General features: G+C 33.2%; 2 protein-coding genes across 9 annotated transcripts in view; one reads left to right on the forward strand and one right to left on the reverse strand.

The window, feature by feature from the left end:
- The window catches only part of LOC140055150 (kinesin-like protein KIF21A), a 42498-nt gene extending 23080 nt beyond the window's left edge, over positions 1–19418 (forward strand). For 2 of the 8 annotated variants that reach the window (XM_072100377.1, XM_072100378.1), the window contains 17 exons: positions 572–853; positions 1253–1412; positions 1702–1802; positions 5308–5409; positions 5536–5698; positions 6054–6108; positions 6875–6962; positions 7537–7733; positions 8781–8930; positions 9845–9967; positions 13627–13769; positions 13908–14091; positions 14392–14553; positions 14697–14814; positions 15183–15353; positions 15778–15977; positions 16821–19418. In XM_072100377.1, coding sequence (XP_071956478.1) covers positions 572–853; positions 1253–1412; positions 1702–1802; positions 5308–5409; positions 5536–5698; positions 6054–6108; positions 6875–6962; positions 7537–7733; positions 8781–8930; positions 9845–9967; positions 13627–13769; positions 13908–14091; positions 14392–14553; positions 14697–14814; positions 15183–15353; positions 15778–15977; positions 16821–16953 — 2532 coding nt within the window. In that variant the 3' untranslated portion in view covers positions 16954–19418. Of the gene's footprint in view, positions 1–571; positions 854–1252; positions 1413–1701; positions 1803–5307; positions 5410–5535; positions 5699–6053; positions 6109–6506; positions 6529–6874; positions 6963–7536; positions 7734–8780; positions 8931–9844; positions 9968–11899; positions 11969–12344; positions 13369–13626; positions 13770–13907; positions 14092–14391; positions 14554–14696; positions 14815–15182; positions 15354–15777; positions 15978–16820 lie in introns of those variants that run through there. The other 6 variants (XM_072100380.1, XM_072100385.1, XM_072100381.1 and 3 more) reach the window with 5 other exon arrangements.
- Positions 19419–19551: 133 nt separating this feature from the next.
- Positions 19552–25517, reverse strand: LOC140055151 (ATP-dependent RNA helicase DDX51-like). The gene is made up of 14 exons (XM_072100386.1): positions 25442–25517; positions 24250–24805; positions 23828–23978; positions 23240–23385; positions 22772–22950; positions 22563–22674; positions 22300–22421; positions 22017–22038; positions 21445–21612; positions 21109–21224; positions 20753–20869; positions 20259–20424; positions 19978–20112; positions 19552–19691 (listed from the first exon to the last, which is right to left on the reverse strand). The coding sequence occupies exons 1-14, from the start codon at positions 25462–25464 to the stop codon at positions 19662–19664; spliced, it is 2043 nt and encodes a 680-aa protein (XP_071956487.1). The 5' UTR covers positions 25465–25517; the 3' UTR covers positions 19552–19661.
- Between the last annotated feature and the right edge of the window lie 1006 nt (positions 25518–26523).

Raw genomic sequence — 26523 nt, forward strand, 5'->3', positions numbered from 1 at the left:
TATAGTCACTTGTATCCTTGTCAACATCATGATTGTTACAATTATTGTCACTTTTCAAACCATCAAATTCATTGCCATTGTCATTATTGCCTTCATACTCTTCATTGTCATCAATATTGCCACCATTGTCATTGTCACATTCAAAATTGTCATTGTCACATTCAAAATTTATTATCACGTTTCAACCATCAAAATAATTGTCTTTCTATTAATCGTCTTTCTCCACAAATTCCTTCCAAATGTTTTCATTTTCTTCCTGATTCAGTTTTAAAATTTGTTCTTTTACTCATGTTTGTCTTTGTATTTTTCACCATTACTATAGAATTATTTTGTTAGTATTAAACTAAACAACACACCAACAAATATACCATGAACAAAAAGAAACATTTTAACCAATCAAAAATGATTTACCAAACAACTGACCAATCAGGAACAACACACCAAATAAGTAGATGAATCATTCAGAAAATTAAATCAATGAAGTTGTAAATAACAAATAACATCCAAACAGCCGATAATTATTTGTTTTCTTAAAAGGTAATTTCCAAATTTGAATTTATTACATAATTAGAACCAAATAAAGAGTTTAGAAGCCAAAGCAAGGACAAGAGAGATTATTTTAAAACGTAAGAATGAAGAAGTATCGATGCTTCGCAAGCAACGCAAACCAATGTCCGACAAAGTAGCAGGACGTGTGCGCAATGCGAGACCAGTTCAGAATGGAAGAGGCGGTGGTTTCGACACAAGTAGCAGATTGCCAGTCGGTTCCGGTCCTAGGAAGCACACAAGGAAAGGAACAAGTCAGTATTCATCGAAGACGGCACGCACGAAATGGCAGAATGTTGAAAGAAAGGTATGATGATTGACAATCGGTCTAGAAATTAATTTGCGAATGATTGATTTTGAGTTTAAGGTTGGTCTAAAGCTCTGTCTACACTATCAAACTAGTTTGACAAAAATGTGCCCAAATATGGTAGTGATATGCCCAAATATGGTAGTGATATGACATCATCATGTCCATATTGGAACATCACATTTTGTTGTCACATAAAGTGTGATAGTGTAGACAGAGCAAAGTATAATAGCCCTTTCACGTTACACACCAGGATGTCAACACCTGTGTTTTGTATAGAGTGTTCGCCCCAGTCTGTGTACACTCCAGAGTTTTGCTAGGCCATGTGAAAAGGGTATAAGAGCAAATGAATATGTTCTTACATACTCATTTCTTTACACTTACATACTTTCTCAATAGATAAGTAATGTCGTTACCCGTAAACAGACTGTTGGTCACATGGAAAGTGATATGGAGAGATTTTTACGACATCGTCAGAAACTGGACAAGAAATTGGAAAAGTACAGTAAAAAGCGTGACGATGCCGTGAAGGAGGGTAAAGATGCCAAAGAAGTGAAAGGTAAATGGTTTATAGGTTTTCAATTTGACCAATTCATTACATGACATGAAAAGTACATAAGTAATTAATCATGACGATTGCATGGCTGCAGTATGTCTATTGTTCATGTTTCAACATCATTAAACAAAAATATTTCTGAATCTGACCAAATCATAATGACACTCTGAATAATACATTCTGTGATTAATTAATCATTGACAAATTGCATGGCTGCAGTGTGTCTATTGTTCATGTTTCATAACTTTACTATTTATATTAATATCCAGTATTTATCTTCAATTCGTTTTAGATTTGACAGACCAAATTGGAACGGTTCAAGCCAACACTGACTATGTCCAAGAACAAATATCAGAATGCCAATGCAATATTATGGAGATGATGGAGAACAGGGTAAGAGATACTAAAAATAAACATAGAAAATATTAACAAAGGTAAAACATGAGGCCTAGTCCAAATATAGATATGATGATGTGTAGAGCGAGTGTCAACGGATATTGTAGTCTTAAGAATTGTGTGATTAAAACATGATTCGAACCTTTGACCTCTCTTTAACTAAGCAAGCTTATAGATTATATAATTAACTTTTTAGGCTGTGTGTCTTGGGTTGAATTTAAGCTCTAGTGTAAGGCCTTGAAATATGCTGAGTGTAAATAATTTAGGCTTGGGAATCCTGTTCACTCACCTCTGCCTAGCATAATATATACATTCATGCGTTCACCTCCGCCTAGCATAATTACATTCATTATGTGAATATAAACATACTTACAATACAACAATACGCATGCTGCATAGTTAACATTAGTGAGTTTTTAAAACAGGCGACGCAGCAGTGTGCGAAACGCAACCGAGCATGCAATTTACAGTGCGCTTGCGGATACTAGAAAACTTCTGTTGATCGTTGAACAGGCAACAGGATTTAACAAATTTGGCGATGCCTGGAGAAAGAGGCGACGCAATGCTGTTTCTGACTTCCGCAACTCGCTAATCCGGCGTCGATATTTCAAAAGCTCCCTATACTATTAAAATCCATCAAACAGGATGAATACCAATGACATAAGTTTTCAATGATAACATACAGTTTTGAATTGAGTTTTACTGCTTAGATATGAAGAGACAGTTTTAAATTATGATTTTGGGAACTTTTATCTTTATGTTCAATATCTATGTTCCTCGGTCCTACTCTTTTCTTCTCTGATTTTCTTTTATTGTTTTCGTAATTGTTGTACACATCTTTGTTACTTCTAAAGAGATGGAACAGCCAGTCTGGGATTTCCTCAATATGCTTGGCTTTTAGTTTAAACAATGGTTGAAATTTCTGTATTGGGCTAGAATGCCACATTGTTGGGGGAGCAATGTGATTTCAACGCGAGAAGGCCTAGTAGTCCGTAGAGCTTTTGAATAATTGTTTGCTTTAATGAGGGCTGTGATCTGGCTGTGGTTATAGTGCTTGGGACTTGCAACTACAAGGGTAAGTGTAAAATATTTATTGTTAAGCTATAAAGTTGCCATAGATACAGCAAGGCATGTTTAAAAGATAGACTTAAGTAAAATTTAATCGTATTATCTAAAAATGATATAATAGGGAATTCAATAGAACTCCTATTAAAGGGACACCCCTGGGACCTAACAAACTGTCCCTTTATTAAAAGTTTCCCTTTAATTGGGGTTGATTGTTCCTGTATATTTTCCCTTGTTTATTTCATGTGAAAGTGTCCCCTAAATAGGGTGTCCCTGTCTAATATACTGAATATAAATATTAAATAATAATAATAAAGGTTTGTTTTCTGCTTTTGGTATTTAATTATGACACTAAATTTTGATTTGATTGACAGAATAAACCCAAAACAAAAACAGAGACATCCGGCAATAAATCAGACAAGAAAAAGGTATCGTCGCTAAGAGCTAAGATTAACCAGATGCCTGTTTTACAATCCTTACCAGAGCAACCTGAACCATCTACAGATGATGATTATGAAGATATTGATGATGAACTGGATTCTGACCTCTCTGACAGTAGTTCTTTCTCCAGTACCTGGTCAACTGCATCTCTTTCACGCACCAGTTCTGATCTTCACTTTTCTGACGATGACTCCGTTAACTCCGGTCTTGATGATAGCTTCCGTAGACGTAGACTGAGCGTCAGTTCAAACTACTCCATCAGCAATGATGTCTGGGAATCGTTCCGGTCAAGCATGTATGCAACAAATCGTGGTGAGATCACTAAAAGATCGCACGAAGCCGTGTCCACTTGGTGTCACTATTTGCCGTCCTCTGAGCATACTAAATTTTTACGCCCAGTGCCTACGGACGAAAGAGTGAAAGACTTGATGCCGATAGAAATGATTGCTCTTGATCAGATGCTAACGTCCGCTCATGATTATTCCCTACGCGCATGTATACCCATCATGGATAGCATGACGTCATTGCGTTGTAGAGATTCGGAAGATGCATCAGATGTAAACACAGACAACATCGTTTCTGTCGGACATTGTATCAACTCTCTTAAAGATGCTATGAAGCTGGTGATTGCCGCTTGCGATAAATTAACAAAAGCACGCCACCAACTTGTTCGTCCATATGAAAACGACACCTTTGACCTTACCGAATCAGGATATGGTTTCCGTGCTGTATTTGAACCGTGTAGTTTTAACAGTCACGAAACACAGACGTATGTTAATAACAATTGGGAAGAAAGAGTAATGCAAAATAGCGATTCAACTAGTACACGAGGAATGAGGAAGAATCCGAGAAAAAGCCGGATTCCTATACGTATGACGCGTTTGAATAAAGTAGCGATATCGACAAACCGCCGTGGAACGTTTGTTGTTACCGATAGAAAAGACTGGTTGAAAAATTTACCAACTATTTTGGGAAACAGTCAGGTTTTAGTTAATTAAGTTAAAAAATGATAAAGAAGTTTACAAATAAAAAATGTATTGTTGTTTCTTGATGTACCAACCAATTTTTATATAAATGGTCCCTTATTTTGTTTCTATGTATTGTTTGTCAGAATGTTTTGAGGATATACAATGTATGATGATGGTAAAATTAGGCTTTATCAAATTACCTAACTAACATTTAAATTAAATAACTAACATTTAAATTGTGAAGTAAAATTAAGCGGTACTCATGTAGACCAACGTTTCCAGTATCCGGGGTCCTTCTTCAATTCTAGAATTCTGTGAGTTATAGTATCAGAATATGTTTATTTCTTTTTCTGTTATTTGTGGTCAAAATAAATTGACGTGGTTGCTTGGTTAGGGTAAACTTTCTTGCTTCTTATTTTTAGGGTCTGTGTTCAACTCTAGTTTAGTACAGTATCAGTACTAATATAACTGCACTTCCTAAAAATACTGAATAAAATATTGAACGTATCTACTGTAGTAGGGTGTAGCTTGTGTATTACTGTAATTAATTAAATTATACCACTTGATATGTAATTTTTTGCTATAATAATACAATAAATAAAAGTCATAGAAAATTAATATTAATATTTTATCAAAATGTTTATATTTCATCCAAAATGACACCTACTAATTACCAGCCACTACATGACGGTCTATATAATGTCAGTACTATACATTAGAAGACATTGTTGACACAAACACACTATTAAACACAGTAGAAGGTAATCTTGCTTGGCAGAGGTGATCATCAGCGTTATAAATGCCACCCAGTCTAAATCTCTGTCTGCACTATCAACCTTTATGCGACGTGCCCATATATGGATACGATGATGTCATATCACTACCATATTTGGGCACATCACACTTTTTTTGCCAAACTAGTTTGATAGTGTAGATAGAGCATAACTATTTAAAAATACCTTGACAATTACTGTATACATTTCCTTTTTGCATATTTCTAAAGGTTATTTTTGTATTAATTTCAACAGGATGATGGTGAGACTCAGGTGATCAGTGATGTCATCGAATCATGTAGTCTATTGGAAGCCAAATATCTGCTGGAACACTTTCTAACCCTGTCCATCAACACTGTAAGTGGTACACTAATATTGGTTAGGTTTCAATCAGTGGTTCCCACAAAAAAAAAGAGAGAAACACACATTGTAAGTAAATCAAATTATGTATACTCAATCAACTTATGTACACTCTTGATTCAGGGGTTAGTGGCGGCTCAGCGAGAGGGTACTATCCGTGAATTGGATGCTAAACTTCACCAAGTAGAACAGAACAGTTTTGTACAGCAACAGTTATTACAGCATGTCATATCAGATCAGCAAGGCGTGGATATCGAGGTGGAGGGGCTGTTTACTCAACAGGAAGGTTGGTTGGAATTGGGATGAAAGGGGTAGTTGTAGGAAGAAAGCTAGGCCTAAAGCTCTGTCTACACTATCAAAGTAATTTGACAAAAAAAAGTGTGATGTGCCCAAATATGGTAGTGATATTACATCATCATGTCCATATATGGGCACACCACATTTTTTTTGTCACATAAAGTTTGATAGTGTAGACAGAGCTTAAAGTATATGTGTATATGTATATATCATATAGAGAGATGCATAAAGTGAAAACTTTTTTGAGGTTCATAGGATAGTGAAGCAAAAAGAGCATAAACTATTTAATATACTATATTAAAAGGTTCCTATTAAGTATGTATGCATTTTCTTTTTCTATTCAGGTTATTCTAGTGGTTCTGAAAGCTCTAGAGCATCGACACCTGTTGATTCTACTAAGTGAGTATCTCAACGCTTGAAAACCTTTATTAAATGCATTCTATTAAAAATCAGATGCAAGTCAAATGTCTGTTTATGATCAATTTAGAAATTGTTTGCCTCAATGTTTGTGAATAACAAATTGATAATGTAGTTAGTTCAATTATATGATATACAGCATTGTCTATTAAAGCTCTGTCTACTAGTTTGACAAAAACAGTCTGATGTGCTCAAATATGGTAATGATATACCCAAATTTTGTAGTAATATGACATCATCATATCCATATATATGGGAACGTCACATTTTTTTGTCACATAACCTTTGATAGTGTAGTGTAGACAGAGCTTTAGACGGTATTGAGTACAATAAACAACCACAGTGTGTGTGTATTATGGAAAAGTTTTCTTCTCAACTAGGTTTGAATTTGCTGATAAATTGGTATGTAATATAAAAAACGAACATATCCTTCATTTTAAATTTCATGTTTTTTAGTTCATAATGTTATTTATGCTTATAAAGTACAATCCAACAAAAATGATATTTGCTTAATTTCTGGTATGAAGTCCGCTCTCGCGTGATCGCAAAATACATACCATAGATCCATAGAGTGGGCTTATTTTTTTTAATTGGGTTTATACCCTATGATGGGCTTATATCCAAGGGGGACTACTTTTTGTTGGAAAGTGTACTTCTTAATTTGTGTGCATGCTTTGTTTAGTACGTCTGAGTAGTATACCCATTATTATTGTGTATTTATTATTCTTACCCCATGCATGATGTGCAGTACTAGTACCCAGCATGCAATACCAGTGGTAAATAATGGTCTGCCACCTGCTGAACCTCAACCTGCACTGACTAGGGTAAAGGATAAGGTAAGTCATCATTGTGGGTATTGTTACAGTAGTATCATTCCATTAGAAGTTAGTAAATGTCTCTTTTATTTTTCGTTCTGACAAATCTGCTTTGCTTACTGTTTTTGTATGTTCCCTTCATACATATTTTGTATTGTATAATATTGTTGGTTTTGTTTTCTTTTTTGAAAATTATGTTTTATCATTGTTCATCGTTTGAGTAGTTTTTTAGAAATAAATTTGACCAATTAATTTATTAATTTTATATTTATTAATCATGCTACTTTAATGTTTATGAATACAGTACTACACTTCTTTAGATATTTTAATTTATTTGTGCATGAATTTTATAAACAGTAGTTAATATAATAATTAGTGTAAAACATAAAGCCCAAAACGTCTGAGTAGTAACCCCATTACAAAACATCCAAATATAAGAATACCTATTCACAAAATTTATCTTTAATAAAGTCTTCACAAATGTGAACACACGTTGATAGATGAAGTATACCCAGGTTTATCAATTTGTATTATTATGATTATTATTATTTGGTATTGATAACATTTATTTTGTGTTTACTAATTTCTTCAAAAGGCACGAAGACGAACCGCCACCCAGGATGAGCTGCTATATGCTGGTCAGAAGGAAACTCCTAATGCAGTACCCCTTATTCCTTTACCAGAGAGGTCAGATAAGATACCATCCTCCCCTGAAGATAACAGTAGTGCCTCGGATACAGCTGTTATGCCTCCGCCTAAGATGGTTCCAGTAAAGAGGGATTCAATCGGAAAGTAAGTACTTGTGATACTGTCCTAAATTTGAGTATTAGGAGTAGGGTGAGTGGTACTCTAAAGTAAGTCTCACTCTCACACAACAGTAGAGTCTTGGATACAGCTGTTATGCCCCCACCTAAAATGGTTCCAGTAAAGAGGGATTCAATCGGAAAATAAGTACTTGTAATACTGTCCTAAATCTGAGTATTAGGAGTAGGGTGAGTGGTACTCAAAAGTAAGTCTCACAATCTCTCTCAAATTGGTGGAAGAAGTATGAAAGGTAAGTGACCAAACTGCTGAGAACTAAACAACTTTAATTACCTGATGCGTTTGTTGAAAGAATGCATCCTCTACCATTTTGATTGCAGTAACACAATAGTACTATTTTGGTTGCATTGACATATGACATCATTTTGTTACTAGCAGTTACAAAATGAACGTTCATTGTGTTTGAGTGAGTCTAATATCTGACCAAGAAATAATTAGTTTTTGTTTGTTAGGTTTATTTAAAAATTACAATCTGGCTTGATGAACATTTCTTTTTGATGTTTTGCAACAACTAGATATAGTATTGATATGATATGACAAGAGTACATACATATTTTGGTGTTTATCAATATTAATGCATGATTAGACATTTGACGAACATTTCAAAAAACATTATTCAATCTTTGACCCGCTTATTGCTTTAGATGTTTTCATATTTATTCATAATATTTCCTATTTTATTGATCAATTTTTTTGTGTGTAAATATTTTAATATTACATATCCACGATCACCAAAAAGCATCTTTCACTTTATGTAAAAGTTATGTAAATTTATCTTATGAAGTAATTTCCTTTGAAAAGTCATTCAAAAGGTCATTCAATGCCTGTTTATATTAGATCTCAATTTTGTGAAAATACAGTTTTTATTTGGTAGTGATAACATAAAATTTACTGCATGTTAGAAAGTTAGATATTCAACTAAAAAATGTAATTTACCTAAAAAAGAAAATATTGTGATATATTCACTGCATGAGTATTTAATGCATGCATTTCATATTTTGTGTGTTATTTGTGTAGAGGGGACAAGTTGTCTTCTGCAACTCGAAGCTTAGCGAGCAGAAGACAATCCAACGAAGGTATGCCTACGCGTAACAGTCTCTCAGATGCGTCGCCCTCCATTCGGAGGAAGGGGATTCCCCAGCCTCAGGTTATTAACACAGTTAGCACGTAAGTAGTAATCACATGTTTTCGTTATTATTTTTATTTAAGCTCTGTTCAGACTATTACATTTTTCTTGACAAAAATATGAAATTTGATTTTGCATAAAAAGTAATATTGCCTGAAAAATTTGGAATTTTTTTTATAAAGTTGACCAAACATGGCTGTGATAAAAATATATATTTTTGTCTTAGCGGTTTGTTATTTTTGTCAAGTAAAATTTAATAATTATATAGGAGTTTGGACTTTGTTTTATATTTTAATTCATTTGTCTGGTACAGTAATTTGAGTTGTGAAGAACAGTATTGAGGCTTGAGCACTTGAGTATAAACGTAATATCATTTACATGAATTAGAAAATGAATATTTACTAAACAAGATATTCTTTCTTTGTGTTTTCATTTTCGTTTTGTATATCCTGTATGCCACTAAATATAGTAATTTTTTTTATTGAAATATAAACATAATAATGAAATATATTGATAATATAGTGATGATATAAACAAATTTAATTTAATATCGTGAATTAAAAAACCCAATTTATATTAAGTAACAAATAAAAAAGAGAATTAAAAAATTTATATAATCATGGATCGTATTTTCTGTAAATAATTTAATATTTATAAATATTTGTTATAAAAACTTTAGTTTTTCTGATGTTCTTTAACTTTCTTCTGTCTTCACCTTATAGTAGATCTTTTGATTAAAACTCTTTGATTTTCTAAAACGTAAATTTGGATTCTTATGATGTGCTTTTAGCTGTAAATAAATCATCAGGTCAGAGGTTAAATTTTAACCTTTAGACTTTTGACCTTTATAGAATCTTAATAGTATATAATGCATGCTTTCTACATTTGTTTGCTGTGTATATTTCGTTTTTCTTTTTAGTTTTTCTTTTCATTTCATTTTTTAAATGACTATTAGTGAAACAGTTCCCATCATCACCCCGCCCGGTTCACCGCCCCAAACTAGGCGTTCATCCGAGCAGAACGTTTTTTCACGATTGTACGCCCACACAAGTTCGCCCGCCCAAGCTACAGTTGACAGGTTTGTTTTCATCTCTCAATATTCTTCAAAAGCTGTTGCTCATTTTTTTCTCTGAGTTTTTCAACTTCCTTCTTCAAATCTTTCCTGCAACTCAATCATTTGCAAAGAAACTGTTTGTTTTTTCTTGTCGCAAACAATTGTTTCACTTTTGTTCTAATATTGCAAAAACGTGTTTGTCATGCCAAAAAAATGTTTTACTTATTATTGCAAAAATGTGTTTTTTCCTTTTCAATTTGTTTTTTGTTTAACATATTTGTTGTCAATCATTTTTAAAAGTGACATTTTAGTGTTTACAACATCTGTAAATGGCACATTTACTTAATCCATATGTTAATTTTATTTATTTTACTATGCGTTGTAAATTTTTTTTAGAAATATTTAAAAAAAATAATAAAATCAATTTCAATGACAGTAGAACCCATATTAAGGGGACACCTTTAAAGCTCTATCAAACTAGTTTGACAAAAAAAGTGTGATGTGCCCAAATATGGTAGCGATATTCCCAAATATGGTAGTGATATGACATCATCATGTCCATATATGGGCACATCACATTTTTTTGTCACATAAAGTTTGATAGTGTAGACAGAGCTTAAGATCAAACACAGCGTATGTCTTCTGAATAAGGTTGTCACGGTGTCAAAACATTCCTCTCATGTGTTTCTTTGGAATGTGTACCCTTAATAAGGGTGTCCCCAGAATAGGGATGTCCCCTTAATAAGGGTGTCCCCAGAATAGGGATGTCCCCTTAATAAGGGTGTCCCCAGAATAGGGATGTCCCCTTAATAAGGGTGTCTCCAGAATAGGGATGTCCCCTTAATAAGGGTGTCCCCAGAATAGGGATGTCCCCTTAATAAGGGTGTCCCCAGAATAGGGATGTCCCCTTAATAAGGGTGTCCCCAGAATAGGGATGTCCCCTTAATAAGGGTGTCTCCAGAATAGGGATGTCCCCTTAATAAGGGTGTCTCCAGAATAGGGATGTCCCCTTAATAAGGGTGTCCCCAGAATAGGGGTGTCCCCTTAATAAGGGTGTCCCCAGAATAGGGATGTCCCCTTAATAAGGGTGTCCCCAGAATAGGGATGTCCCCTTAATAAGGGTGTCCCCAGAATAGGGATGTCCCCTTAATAAGGGTGTCCCCAGAATAGGGATGTCCCCTTAATAAGTTTGTCCCCAGAATAGGGATGTCCCCTTAATAAGGGTGTCCCCAGAATAGGGGTGTCTCCAGAATAGGGGTGTCCCCAGAATAGGGGTGTCTCCAGAATAGGGATGTCCCCTTAATAAGGGTGTCCCCAGAATAGGGGTGTCTCCAGAATAGGGATGTCCCCTTAATAAGGGTGTCCCCAGAATAGGGGTGTCTCCAGAATAGGGATGTCCCCTTAATAAGGGTGTCCCCAGAATAGGGATGTCTCCTTAATAAGGGTGTCCCCAGAATAGGGATGTCCCCTTAATAAGGGTGTCCCCAGAATAGGGATGTCTCCTTAATAAGGGTGTCCCCAGAATAGGGATGTCCCCTTAATAAGGGTGTCTCCAGAATAGGGATGTCCCCTTAATAAGGGTGTCCCCAGAATAGGGATGGGCTCTAAAGGAGGGTCTCTACAGATGTTTAAAACATTTTTTGTAAACTTTTAAAATGTCACTTTTAGTCCTTAAATATCTATATTAATCCATTTATTTGTTGTAAAGTTCACATAATAATATTTCAATATACTACTTTCCACTAATCATCATTTTTACCCATTCCAAATAATGTGTTTATAAATGTTGTTGTTTTTTAATATTGTAACTAGTATTTATATATGCATCCTACAAAAATCATGTTTACTAACTACAGTACAATTTTTTTACTAATTATCAGTATTGAATATTTTTCTAATTCCTTAAAAAAGAAATTGAAGGAGATGTAAAATAAGAATTATTGGTGCTTTTTGTAGATTAGTAATTGATCACGGCGTTCAGCGTATGTGCGGTAGATCCTCTCCCACTCCTATGACGCAATCAAAGTAGGTGCTAAGCACGTGGCATGTCTAACTTACATATTAACAAGTTAAAAGAAGAGAAACAACTCATTATTACTTTCCGTTTATTGAAAAAATTTGGTATATAGAATATTAAATTAATATCAATTTATAAATTAAATATTGATACATATAATCTATATTGATATAAAATATAATCTAAGGTCTCTTAATGGCATGATTTTCAACAAAATTGTCATTGTAATAAAAATAGTCATTTTAATAAAAATAAAAGATTAATGCAAATATTTAAACATATTATAGACAAAGTTGCATGTCCAAAATATTGAACCATATTATCTAAATTCTAAAAAAAATAATAATGTTAATAATATAATTAATGTTAAAATATTTGATTCAGATCACCTTCATTTGATGCCCATAGCTGTGCTTCTCGTCTTGTGCAGAGAGCAGCATCCCCTACCCCCAGGTCAGCCTCCCCAACTCCCAGGTCAGCCCAAGTAGTAGTGGAACAGCATATGTGTGCAGCTCGGTTGTCGCAAAGGGCTGGTTCGCCAACGCCACCAGCAGCTGAGAAGTATGTTGTAGCTCGCCTATTCCTGCATTGTGCTCAGATATCTTGCTGCATAAAGATTTTTTCTTTTGATTTTTTTTAATAATAAATTTTCTAACACATGTAATTTTAACAAAATAATTTTCCAAATTCCAATTTAAAGTAAATCCTGGAATTTGGTGGTTAACCTGCTTGCTTACCAATCCCAGGGTTCTTAATAATAATAATGGTTCAAATCCTAGAGTTGTTCTCATTGCAAAAACATACAAATTTTTGTTTACCATTTTTTACCAACAAAAAACAAAATGAAACCACACAGGAGTGCATAAAGTTACAAAAATAGAACCTTAATTTTGGGCCCAAACAAGGTGTCCCCTTGGGTTGTCCCCTGAAGTGTTGACTATTGTGTTGAAATACATATTGTCCTTCGCCATTTCACTGCAAAGTGTCTCTTGTATAGAGGTTTCCCAAAGAGGTTCTTCTGTGTTATTTTATGAAATCTAATTTGTATAGGCTACCTGCTCTCAGTTTACAGTAAGTGTATATTCTAGTCTCTTTCTCAACAGAGGTATATAAAAAACCAGACAGACTGGGCATGGTGTAATTTACTAGCATGCAAAAAAAAGGCTGGTCCGTAAAAGTATCATGCATGCTGGTTTTAAAAGAGCGAGAATGTTATATAACCTAATTCTCAATACTCTTCAAAATAAAGTTATTGTTCTTTGGCAAAATATAATTCATCTTGTATGCATCTATTTGTAAGGCTGCCTGACAAATAAATAAATAAATCTACTCTCTCCCTTGATTGTAAATAGTATTTAGCATGTGGATGATAAACTCTTTTGTTTGTAAAACATTAATTAGAAATCGATACGGTAAGATAGTTTTAATTTAATTTATGCAAGACTAAAATGCATTTTAATTACATATAGTATAAATAAGTATAAATCAAATTTAAGGTTTGCCAAAATTTACATTCAAAGATGTTATGCAAGAAACTGCAGCGGTAGAATTTGTATTCATATATTTTTGATGCATAATATGCAATTAGAATATGAATTATTGTGAATACTCACAATTTTTTAATAAATATTGCAATATATTTAAATTATTGTTGTTTTTTTTTCAGAGGTACAATTAATCCAGTGACAGTGACGAATAAAAGCCAAGGCCAGAAGGCCCCACTTATTTGTACATACACTGCAGAGGGTCACACCAAGGCGGTCCTTTCCGTCCAAGCTACAGAAGATATGTTATTTAGCGGTTCAAAAGGTACAGTACAGTACAGTACAGTACAATATTAATGCTTACAAAATCCACAGTTCTAAGTTCAAATCCAAAATAAATATCATTAATGGTGTAAAATGTAGATTAAAAGGTTTTTAATGTTTTTGTTTGTTTATAAAACAGACCGAACAGTGAAAGTTTGGAATCTGGACACTGGTCAAGAATTGCTGACCTTAGGAGGTCATCCTAATAATGTTATATCTGTACGTTATTGTAAGAGATTACAGCTTGTGTTTAGTGTATCTACTTCTTATATCAAAGTTTGGGATATCAGAGAAAATAGTGGAAAATGTATTAAAACACTAAGGTAAGGCTCTTCAAAACATAACAGCATTTTTCATCATACCCCTCACCCTGACTTGTGTGACTATTTTCAAGCTCTGTTTACACTTTCAAACTTTTTGTGACTAAAAAATGTAATGTGCCCATATATGGACATGATGATGTCGTATCAATACCATATTTAAGCATATCACTACCATATTTGGGCACATCATACTTTTTTATCAAACTAGTTTGATAGTGTAGACAGAGCTTTACAGAAGGTTTCACATCAATGCACTTTATTAAAAAACCCCATTTTGTGTTTTGTTTTCGATTAATTCAGTTCATCAGGACTTGTTACAACAAACAGTGTAGCCACTAGCAGTACCCGCACTGTTGCCGTGCCATCGGGTGAGAATCAAATCAACGACATAGCCATTAATAATGCGGGAACGCAGCTTTACTCCGCTGCCAGTAACATTGTGCGTGTCTGGGATCTAAACAGGTATGGACATCAATTCATTGTGGAGATTAATTTATATTTATTTTCCAGCATACACATTCATAAAATGAACAGAAACCTTTGTTTTGAAACTATTATTTGACAATGTTTTCTTTGGACTTTAAAATGATTTTGTTGCATTTTAGCTTCCAGGCCACGTGCAAATTGAGTGGAGGTCACTCATCTGCCGTCATGTGTATAGGAGTTGAGACACAAGAAGATAAGAATGTGGTAATCACAGGTTCCAAAGATCACTATATAAAGGTAATGTTTATTGTAATTTTTGCCACTTGGTTTTCTTCTAAGTGAGAGTATATCTAACGTATACCTGGTTATCTCATTTTAAAGATAGGAATGGGATCTAAGTAGAATTTGGTCAACCCCAATAGAAAACAAATCAACATTGAAAAAAGGCATACCTGAGAACTCCCATATACAGTACATTTAATAAAGCTCTGTCTACACTATCAAACTTTATGTGACAAAAACAATGTGATGTGCCCATATATGAACATGATGATGTCATATCACTACCATATTTTGGCACACTTTTTTTGTCAAACTAGTTTGATAGTGTAGACCGACAGAGCTTAAGACAAATAAATAATACAATTTCTTCTTTTCTTTTATAGTTGTTTGAGGTTCCTGAAGGAGCTACCGGTCTTATTACCCCTAAGCATACACTAGACCCCCCTCACTTTGATGGTGTTCAGTCACTCGCAATTAACGGTAGCTGTCTGTTCAGCGGATCTAGAGACACATGCATTAAGAAGTGGGACCTAGAGAAACAAATACTACAAAAGGTTTGTCCTACAAGTTAGATTGGCTGTCCATAATATTATTGATTATGATTGATAATGGTATTGATGTTAATATTATTATTGTATGGTATTGTAATTTATTGTAACTAGCAAAGCTACTCCACAGTATAGTTACAAACAATTACAATCCTGTTGGTGCAGTACCTGCTTACTTGGCTAGCAAAGCTACTCCACAGTATAGGTACAAACAATTACAATCCTGTTGGTGCAGTACCTGCTTACTTGGGCTCGAATTTAACCCCTAGCCATCAGCGCAAGCTCAGTGGTCTAGAGGTATCAGCGCCAGGCTAGTGAGATTGTGGATTTGAGTCCCACCCGAGAATTATTCTCAATGTACTTAGTATAAAGTACAAATTACGTCAGAGTAGGGAAAAACATCTGACCAATGGTATGATATTTTCTCTAGTCTGTCCATGGAGCACACAAGGATTGGATATGTGCTCTAGACTTCCTACCAGGCAAAGATTGTTTACTAAGCGGCTGCAGAGGAGGCCAGCTGAAGTTATGGAATATTTCCGACTGTTCTCAGATTGGGGAGATGAAAGCGCATTCAAGTCCTATCAACAGCATAGCGACCAACTCAACACATGTGTTCACTGCATCTAGGTAGGTGTTATGGGTAATTTTTATTCATAGAATTTGAAATTTACTTTGTAAATGGTTGATCTTCCTATAAGTATTTCATATTATATTCAGTATTTTACGATTTTTTATTGTTTTCAAAATGATTTAGAAATGAATTGTGTATGAGATTGGGTTATCTGTTTTTCCTATCCTTTGCTAATCCACCCTTAACGCATGTTTTAAAACTTGTGCTTGATTGTGTGATTTTGATCATGTTGTTATCATGCTTGTCTAATTTAATGTAAAGTAGTCTATATCGCTGATTGTCTATATTATGTGGAAATTAGTGTACTCGGACTTGTGTGCACTAGGTCAACCACTACCCTATAAAACATTCAATGTAATTTGTAACATTTTGTGCAGATAACATGGAACAAAATAATATTTAAAGTGATTGGCATGTTTAAAAGACGACTGCGTACAACATGTGCTTTAATTAAGCTCTGTCTACACTATATGGTAGTGATATGACGTCATCGTGTCCATATATGGGCACAGCACATTATTTTGTCATATAAAGTTTGATAGTGTAGACAGAGCTTTAATCATTGAAGGGTTGAATAGTCCGAAATACCAACCAATATTTATTATTTATCCTATTAATTATCTAAATGTTTCGATAACAAATGTTTGTCTGAATTTACAATAGGATTTGATATGATGATATGAAAGACTACATATTGTAATGTATTGTTTGCAGTGTCTTAATGTACTCTCATTTGAATTTCTTTTTCCTCTTCTCTCCCTCGCTTTTGTTTTCATTTTACTAACACAAACTTAATCGTTTTCTACTAACTTAATAACAATGCCTAATTACCACAACAGCAATATAAAAGCATGGAGAATTTTATCATCAAGTCGGGGGTCACTGGGTCACTGGCAAACCATTCGAAATCTACACCAACCATGCAATTGCGTTTCATTTTGTAGACATAAGAAAAATTACACAAGTATTTAAACATGTACGGGTCATTATTTGAAGCAATTTAGTAAAATAATCAGGCGCTTTTTTTTTATTTGCTAAACAAAATTATTTAGAACTAGTGTGGTGTGCCCAAATATGGTAGTGATATGCTCACATATTGCAGTGATATGACATCATGTTCATATATATATGGGCACATCACATTTTTTTGTCACATAACATTTGATAGTGCAGACAGAGCTTAATGAATAATTTAATAAATGTCAGCTGAGGAAATTGAGGGGTATTATCATAAGCTACTAATCCTATAACCTTTATTAATGAATAGTTTTATTTTTGTTTGTATGAGTCTAACCCTCCACAGCTTTGTTTTCTTTTATAAAGTATTTATTAATTTATATGTTATTTATATAAAAATATGTATATATAATATATAAAATATGTAGAAAAAGGGAAAAAAAAAGTTTCATAACTTTAATACTTGCGTTATATACTGACTTTTATTTAATCATAAATTTATTTATAAAAATGTTGTTTTTGGTTTAATTCACGCCTTAAGCATGGTTCCCACTAGCGACGCAACGCAAAGCAAGTGAATTGACCAATCATAAGCGATGGCTTATTCGCTTGTGATTGCTAACTGTCTATAACTTCGCTTGTCTCTGGTTAAAACGCTTGCGTTACGTTTACGTCCTTGCGTTACGTTCTAGTGGGAACCAAGCTTTATATGGAAATAAAGTCACACTACAATTTTACAATATTATGGTGTATATTAATAAAGGTAACATGTTAATACTAATAGATCACGGGTAGTTTGCTAACATAACGCTGGGTTTATGTTTGATTTTATTTGCTTTAATCAAATATCTAGTGATCGAACAATCAGTGTCTGGCGCCCTCGTGGAAACTTGGACATGGATTCGTCGGAAAGCAGCGAAGACCATCTATCTTCCAGCAGCTGAAGAGTGCGAGATAATGAGAATTTTTCTAAATGTTAAATGATTTGTTTTGTATTAATTTGCACCAAATTGCAATAAAAGAATTATATATAATTTTCAGTTAAAAAGTAATAAATGTAATAGAGGAATATAATTTGTACAAATTTGAAATATGTGTAGTACAGTAGCAACTTGATGTTTATAAATGCTTGGTTTTTGTTTAAAATGAAAAAAAAATGCAATTCAGAGTTAACTTTATAGATAGAACTTAGCATGATTTTTGTTTTTGTAATTAAAATTTTAAACTTTCTCCCAATTTTTTGGATGGGAATTTTTAAACCAAAGACTAAATGGCAGTTGGCAATATTATAACTATTCTACAGTGTATGTAAACAAAAACTTCTAAAAAATATTCAAACAAAGTTTAAGGTGGTTGAACAGGAAGAAAGAATTAATATAATAGTCAAGAGATAAATTTTAGAATTATTATATATTATGAAATTATTGCCCCATCACTTGAACTTTATAATAAAAACAAAACACATACAAAATAATTTTGTTTGGTAAAGATTTATAAAAGTATCGTAATAAATGGATTAATTACAATATGTAATAATTGTCTTGGTGTGCTAAAAAATTGATTTGATAAATTAGTATTAAAAAATAAATAAAAGATAAATTTACGACTATGATGTTGTATGGCTGAAAATAGTTTACATTTATGATTAATAAAAAATATACAGATGTAATGATTATTTGCCAAACTGTGTGTTTGGTGTGTAAGGTTTCTGCTGCTATAGAAAATGGACAATTCTAACATCCAATAGACTTCTATGTTGATATTTTGAAAACAGATGTATTACAATTTTTCTATTTAGTATTTAATATTGGACACATTTTTGTTTGTGTAATATTTACAAAGGACCAAATGCATTATGACATTATTAAAATACTGTATTTGTATTTTTTTGTGTGGGACATATTTATTACATTTTTGCAGAATATATTTATAAAGTTCTAATAAGCAAAAGTTTACTGGAATAAACATAATTAATATCCAATTCGATCTCCAGCAAGGTAAAAACTTTGTTGTATACAACTGAATACTGAAAATGTTTATGAATATGAAATTAAATATATGTAGAAATTTATATAAATTAACGAAATTAGGTAATGCAAAATTAATAATGAAAGTAATTGTGTCATGTGACCGGCTGTTGTAGCATTATTTTTGTAACAATATTCATGCCATTTGAATAAGCCACAAGAATGTTGCAGTTTTAAGATAAATAAGTACGGATTTATGAAAACGATTTATTTGTCCCCCCAGAGAAGCACAGCAGCAGGCAGGGTATTGTTTTTGACAGTTTTGCTTATTTTCTTTTTCTAAATATAATAAGTATTAAGGTTTACTCTAAGTTAGGGGCAATATTAAAATATTTGTTTACCAACAATTCGTTAATTTTGTATATATTGTAGTTTATTTAAGGAATTGTACGAGACATGATTAACAAGAATTATAAATATTTATTTGTTATATGTACGTCAGGATTATTTTTTCCACCATTCTAATACCTCAGTTGATTTCTTATGTATTTCTACAGAATGGAAATGGGCATGCAAACAGTTGCCTAGCATGTTTCGTTAATAAAACGCTACAACAAAAAGTTCTTATTGTATCCTGTTTATTGTATCACATTTCATCTCTTTCCTATCGTTAAAATTATAAATAAATGTTGCTGTTTCCTTCTTTAAACCCTGACAAAAAGATTTTTCCATTCACTTTATTGATGATCCAGAACTTTACACAGCATATTGTATAGCTTTCTCCTCCTGAAAAAAAAATAATGGAACAGTCTAAAGTTGTACACACCTGACTGTATGCAAATTAGGTACAGTAGCAGTTGCTGCTTGTTCAATTCTGATTGTCCACCCACAAGTTAAATGTGCAGACTGTAGGCCTAGGAGTTCTAGGCCTAGCCATGGAATATTATAGTGCAAGATGGTCAAGAATAAGCCAATTCATGGTAAGTAATCAGTTATTTCCTTCTGTTAACCAATACAGGATTGTTGTATCTAAAGAATAATAGGTAGATTAAAAACCACAGATTTTAGGTACCTTTAGTGCGAGTTGAAGCTGACGCAGGGCATCCTCATACTGTTGTTCAAGTGACTCTAGGTGTTGTCGTCTTACTCGGTGAGGCTTTATGTCCATCTTACCAACATTTGATAGCATACTTTTAAATTTGGTAGCCTAGGTTATAAAATAAACATGTATAGTAATTGAAACAGAGTCTTTTTGGTAGCCTAGGTATAAACAAGTATAACCATTGATACAGAGGCATATGTACATAGCAAAGCCTTTAACACACCCCATTTGTAAGTCCTATTCAGGCCTACCTCTGACTTTTGAACCAGTGAGAACGCTATCCCAGCTCTGCCAGCACGAGCTGTTCTACCGACACGATGGATGTATGTTTTGATAAACGGAGGCACATCATACGAGATCACGCATCGAACATTCTCGACATCCATTCCACGGGCCATGGCATCTGATGCTATCAGGCTGTTTGAAAATGTGTGCAAATCTTTTTATACTATGTTTTATGCAAAATGTTTTTTCTAATCATTTTTACTACCACCAACATTATACTATAAAGCTGGGTTCTCAAAAACAAACAAAAGGCTTTGAAATTTAATCATTCAATCTTTTATTTCGGGATCTCTGGTCCATAGAAAGTAAAATTACATTTAATGAATTAAAAATAATAGTAATTATGGAATTAAATTGAAAGAAAGTATATATAGAAAGTATACATAGAAAGTATATATAGAATATCTAGAGGAAAACAGGATTTTCTTGTTCAGACCATTGCATAATACAAACCACATACATCTGAATTTTGCCAGCTTTAAATTTCTTTAGGATTTCTGCTCTCCTTTTCTTAGATAATAATGAAGAGAATTCTTCAACGTTGATACTACCAATAGCCTTTATAAGGAGGTATAACCTTAGGGGAAGAAAATATTTTGATTACTAGGGATATGTTGTGCGCTGAATAGCATCCACTACATTGTTGTACTTAATATTTTAGAGTACACAATTATAGCATTTAAAACAAAATTTAAATCCAAATTTTTCAATTTGCTACGGACATTGCCATGAGAAATTTTGTTTAGAATTGAACCCAGGAAATTGGTATTATAAGTCAAACATGACCCGCCAAGCTACAGTGCCACTTTTTCTTACCTATGAGTTTCTTCTATGGTATTTGTAAAGCACAGCACATTATTGAAACATAGGTTTATTATCAGGTGTAACACCATCAATGGTTTCTCACCTGCTGTACAGTTTATCATGAACTCCTTTAAAATAGAACAAAAATGTTGTATGTATTATTAGTTCGCACTGGAACTATCCATTTTCATGTAAAGGGGTGTCCATTTTGAATAATGTCATATGTTTGCTAATAATATGTAGGTTTGAATACATTTTCATGTTGAGGGGGTGTCCATTTTGAACAATGTCATATGTTTGTTAATAATAAATAGGTTTTAATGTGACATCACTTGTATAAATACTTACTGTTAGTTCTACTGGAGTAGTGAATTTTCCAACAAACTCTCCTTTGTTGTCATGGCTTGCATCGCTTGTTTTTATGACAGATGTCAAAAGTTCAGGATGAAATAACTTTAGTTGTGTTAATTTCTCTGGATTTTGTGATAAAGTGGCAGAAAATAACAATTTCTGAAGCTGAAATAAGTTTAGAAAAGTTACAAATATTTTCTAAAACTCTGTCTACACTATTAAACATTCAAACATTATGACATCATCATGTCCATATATGGACATCACATTTTATCGTCACATAAAGTTTGATAGTGTAAACAGAGCTTTAAAGCGTTAGTATAGTTTAGGCATCTATTTCATCTTGTTTTTCCTAGCCTTCACACTGGAGCTTGGAAACCAGATTCGAGAATAATCACATAAGATGGCGGATAAATATCGACTGAACGTGATTGCACGGTTTTATAGCAACGAATTAGTATAGCTTTGCAAGATTGCAAGTAAAATTGTTCCTCAATATGGTCAATAGTATTTTTTTTTATTGGTGTCTAGGCAAACTTTTAATAGTTGTAGAAAGTAACTTTACTTACTGGGGGAAACCTTGATGATACACTGAAATAAACAAAACAATTGTATTTATATATTATAATATCAAACATATTTTTGATTAAATATTTATAATAATAATAATGATAGCATATGCTATGCGAAAGAGATGGGTTTTCAGCAATTGTTTGAAGATGTCAATAGAGTTGGCATTCTTCATTGATTGTGGAAGAGTATTCCATAAGAAAAATACTGTAAATACTTTTGAGTATTATGCCATAAAGCTGTGATTAGATTGTAAAGACTACAAATGAAAATGAAATTTACCTTGAAGGTGTGATGATGGCAGGTACTGGTCGGCACTCACCACCAGGGAATGCAGACTTCTCAACCTCTGCAATCCAACCCTTTGATATGTTATCCATCATTCTATCTGCCTCATCAATCACCTATTAGTAAAAGAAGATGCAATAAGGAAAGAAATAGTTCCTTACAGTTGTAATTTTAAAGGGCCTACATTCCCCAGAATCCCCTTAACTTTTTTAGTAAGCTAGGGAGTACTTAGCATTAGCATATGGCGGTACACATACCAGAAAGCGCAGGTGCTGTAAGGTAAAGCCTTCAGTGAGGTTGATGTGGTCTACCAGCCTCCCTGGTGTTGCTACAACTATATCTACCAAGCTACAGAAACAGCCCTCTGACCTAAAGTAAAGATGATACAAATTATAAAATGCTTATTGTTTACAGTAGCATTTCTATCGTAGTGATTTCAATATCGGGAAAATTGTTTTGTTTTCACCTTTGACGGACTAGTAGTTCTTGTTCCTTGGCAAATGGTTTTGAACCGGCGACAAGTGCTAGTTTGAGGGCAGTCTTTGTGCAATATGTTGAAAACACTGCGTAAACCTGGTCTGCTAATTCTTTTGTTGGTAAAACAATCAAGGCTCTAACTTGAGGTATAACACGGTCCAGTAAAGCCTATAATGGGTATAAAATGATTACATTTCAATTTCTATTTTGATCAAAAATAAGTTAGTGTTAGTGTTGCCCGAAAGCGCTGCTACTTTTTCTGGCTGTTTTACTTACAGATTTAGCTTTTTGCTTTTTTTATTTGTATCTCCATTGAGATCCAGCCACTGATACCCACCGCATTGTCATTTTTCATTGCTTATTTTATCTTTCATCTCCATTGAGATCCAGCCACTGATAACCACATCATCGTCATTTTTTTCAGTAATTTGCTTTTGGATTTATATGTATGTATTACCTGTACAACTGGAACGACAAAAGCCAATGTTTTCCCGCTGCCTGTTGGGGCAGACACACACACGTCTCTAGGTCTGTAACCCACATTACCAATGTGCAATCCTAACTTCAACGAGGCCAATACTGTAGGAATCACTTTACTCTGAACTAAACAAAAATACAACCACCAATGTAAATTAAAAAAACATAAATTATTGTTTTGATAAATATTGTTTGTTTTTTTAATTAAGGCAAATTTTATAAAAAGGCAAATTGCCAAAGATAACCATAAGCGAATTCATTCACTATCCTTCGTGGCAATCCTGTCCACAAGACAAACATTACACAAGATGCTATACATAAACAAAGTCTTTTGGAGTGAAGTCGTAAATTGTCATGAAAAAAATCCTGACATATGACCGGACTTGAACCCAGGACCTTTGGATTGGTAGCCAGGCATCATAACCACCAAGCCACTCCACCTCATTACATACTCATGTAGGATAGTAATTTCATTTTGATTTCTGCCATAAATTAGCTTTGCCAATTACATCACTGTTTGATTTACATACACCCAGTCTCAAGTTAATACGTCCTCATTTGATGTTACCTGGGAAGAAATGAGTGATGTTATTCTCTTTCAGCATCGTTATGATACGTTGGTCAAGTCCTTTCATATCACGTACATCAGTCTGGTTGTGTTTGATGTCGTGATCAACGATTGTTGGTTGTGCCAACCAATCGGGAAGAACTCGTTGAACCTATACGAACATAAATAGTGTCATTATGATTGAAATATTTATTTTGATTATTTCTTATGAATGCATTGCTAGTAAAATCCAGGATAATTATACATAAGCGCAACTGTCTGGGGATCAGTGGAGTAACGACTATGATGCTCACTGGCTAAACCCAGAGCTCTACCCAGAGTTGGAGGGCCCCTTAGGATTGCTAAACCAAGATATTTTGCTTTTTGAGTTACGCCACTGCTGGGGATCCGACATTAGAATTAACTGATCAATAAGTGTATACCTTTTTCTTTTTCTTGTTTTCAACATCACCCAATACAGTAAACACATCTAAATCTTCATCTTTCTTTTCCACATCTTCTACATTCATGTCCTCCTCATCTTTGTCTTCCTCCATGGGACTATTAACATCTTCATCTTTAATGTCATCTTTCTCAGCTGTATCCTTTATCATTTTTACTTTCTGCTTTTTTATGTCCTGTTCATTATTTGATAATTCTAAATGATCACTTTCTTCTTCCTTTAACTTATTTTTCTTTTGTTTCTTCTTAGTAACTTTGTAATCTGTTATGTCATTATTAGATTTAACATGTTGTCTTTTTTTTCTTTCTAAATCTTTGTCGGTCTTACTTTCTTTATCATCTTCATAAGATGAACTTGTCTTTTTGTTAACTTTATTTTTCGGTTTCTTTTTGATTGTTTTTGTTTGATCATTTGTACTATTTGTATTATCGTTCAATGTTTTACTTTTTTCTGTTCTTGCTTTAATCCTTTGCTGCAAGTTTTCTAACAAAGCTTGTTGATGTGATTTATTATCTGCAACACTGTCACCTTGAAATCTGGTTTAAAACAAATTAATTTACATTGAATTAAAAATATTGATTGTTGTAGTTTATACATAAAAAAATGATTACAAAGCTTATTTTGATCTCACTAAATGTACCTGGTAATTAATATTCATTTTCTAACAGAAATAATTAAAATCCATTATATATTGTTATTGTTAATAAAATAATAACAATTAGGACATTGTAAATCAGTAACGCGTTACAATTCATGGTTGACGTAAATGACTTATTTTGGAGTTGCACGTGTGGAGCAGTGAAAAAGAGTATCCAGTAGGCTAGTAAAATCACTAATTTGACAGTATTATAAACAATTCATAAACAGATACTAGGCCTAGCCTAAATTTCAGAATGATATTAAACATGATGCTAGCATGTAATATTTGATAGCATAACATCCTACCGAGCACTACCCGGCTTACATATACCTAAGCCTAGTATCAGATCAGTCGTCGCCCCACACTGTCTGTGACTTGCTCAAGTGCTGTCTAATAGCCTCTAGCTAGTAGAGTAGGCTCGCTGGCTAGGCCTAGCTAGCTAAAGATTAGTTTAAGACGTTTATGACGTATCAAAGTCATCTAAATGTCGATCTTACATATTCTAAATATTATCACAATTTAACCCACACACCTTTTTATAGTAAACAACGACATGTTTGCTTTAAATTAACATAAACAACAGTTACAAAATACTCAACGAGGTAAACGAGCTATATTGTGTAGTCGTTTATTGATAACTGAGAGCTATCAGTGTGTATAATCCTCGTACATAATTGTTTCTTAGTTGTAATAAAGAACACATTATTATAATATCAAGCATGTTATTATGATATACAAATTTATAGGTATCAATACTGATATTTTTACTTTAAAAAATTTTAATAAGTTTTTTAATAACACAGAAACAACATTCTTAATTTAACAAATGATATGTAGTACTACTAAATCAATGTCTAATTGCATAAGGACTATGTGTACAGTATTATGATCAGTGTAGTTAAAATTTGATAACTGAGCACGCATCTCACATCTACCTCATCAATAATTATTATTAATAATCTATATCACGTTGTTGAATATGATGAGTGTAGTCATAATTTGATAACTGAGCACGCATCTTTTAGAATCTACGTCATCAATTTTAATATTAATATTATATATCACATTGTTGGATATGATCAGTGTAGTCATAATTTGATAACTGAGCACGTATCTTTTAATATCTACATCATCAATAATTATTATTAATAATCTATATCACATTGTTGGATATGATCAGTGTAGTCGTCATTTGATAACTGAGCACGCATCTTTAAATATCTACCGCATCAAAATTAATATAAATAATCTATATCACATTGTTGGATATGATCAGTGTAGTCGTAATTTGATAACTGAGCACGCATCTTTAAATATCTACCTCATTAATAATTTATATTAATATCATATATCACATTGTTGGATATGATCAGTGTAGTCAGAATTTGATAACTGAGCACGTATCTTTTAATATCTACCTTAATAATAATTTATATTAATATCATATATCACATTGTTGGATATGATCAGTGTAGTCGTAATTTGATAACTGAGCACGCATCTTTAAATATCTACCTCATTAATAATTTATATTAATATCATATATCACATTGTTGGATATGATCAGTGTAGTCAGAATTTGATAACGGAGCACGCATCTTTCAATATCTACCG

The sequence above is a fragment of the Antedon mediterranea genome, chromosome 7 (genome assembly GCF_964355755.1).
Source record: "Antedon mediterranea chromosome 7, ecAntMedi1.1, whole genome shotgun sequence".
NCBI classification, from domain to species: Eukaryota; Metazoa; Echinodermata; class Crinoidea; order Comatulida; family Antedonidae; genus Antedon; species Antedon mediterranea.

Bases quoted from the DNA above. Each gene is read 5' to 3' on its own strand.
- LOC140055151 (XM_072100386.1), bottom strand. From the start codon at position 25,464: ATGTCGTTGTTTACTATAAAAAG. The intron at 23,979-24,249 runs GTATACACTTAT...ATGTTCGTATAG, and splicing joins AAAACAAGAAAAAGAAAAAG to GTTCAACGAGTTCTTCCCGA. The intron at 22,675-22,771 runs GTGAAAACAAAA...TCTTTACTTTAG, and splicing joins GAACTACTAGTCCGTCAAAG to GTCAGAGGGCTGTTTCTGTA.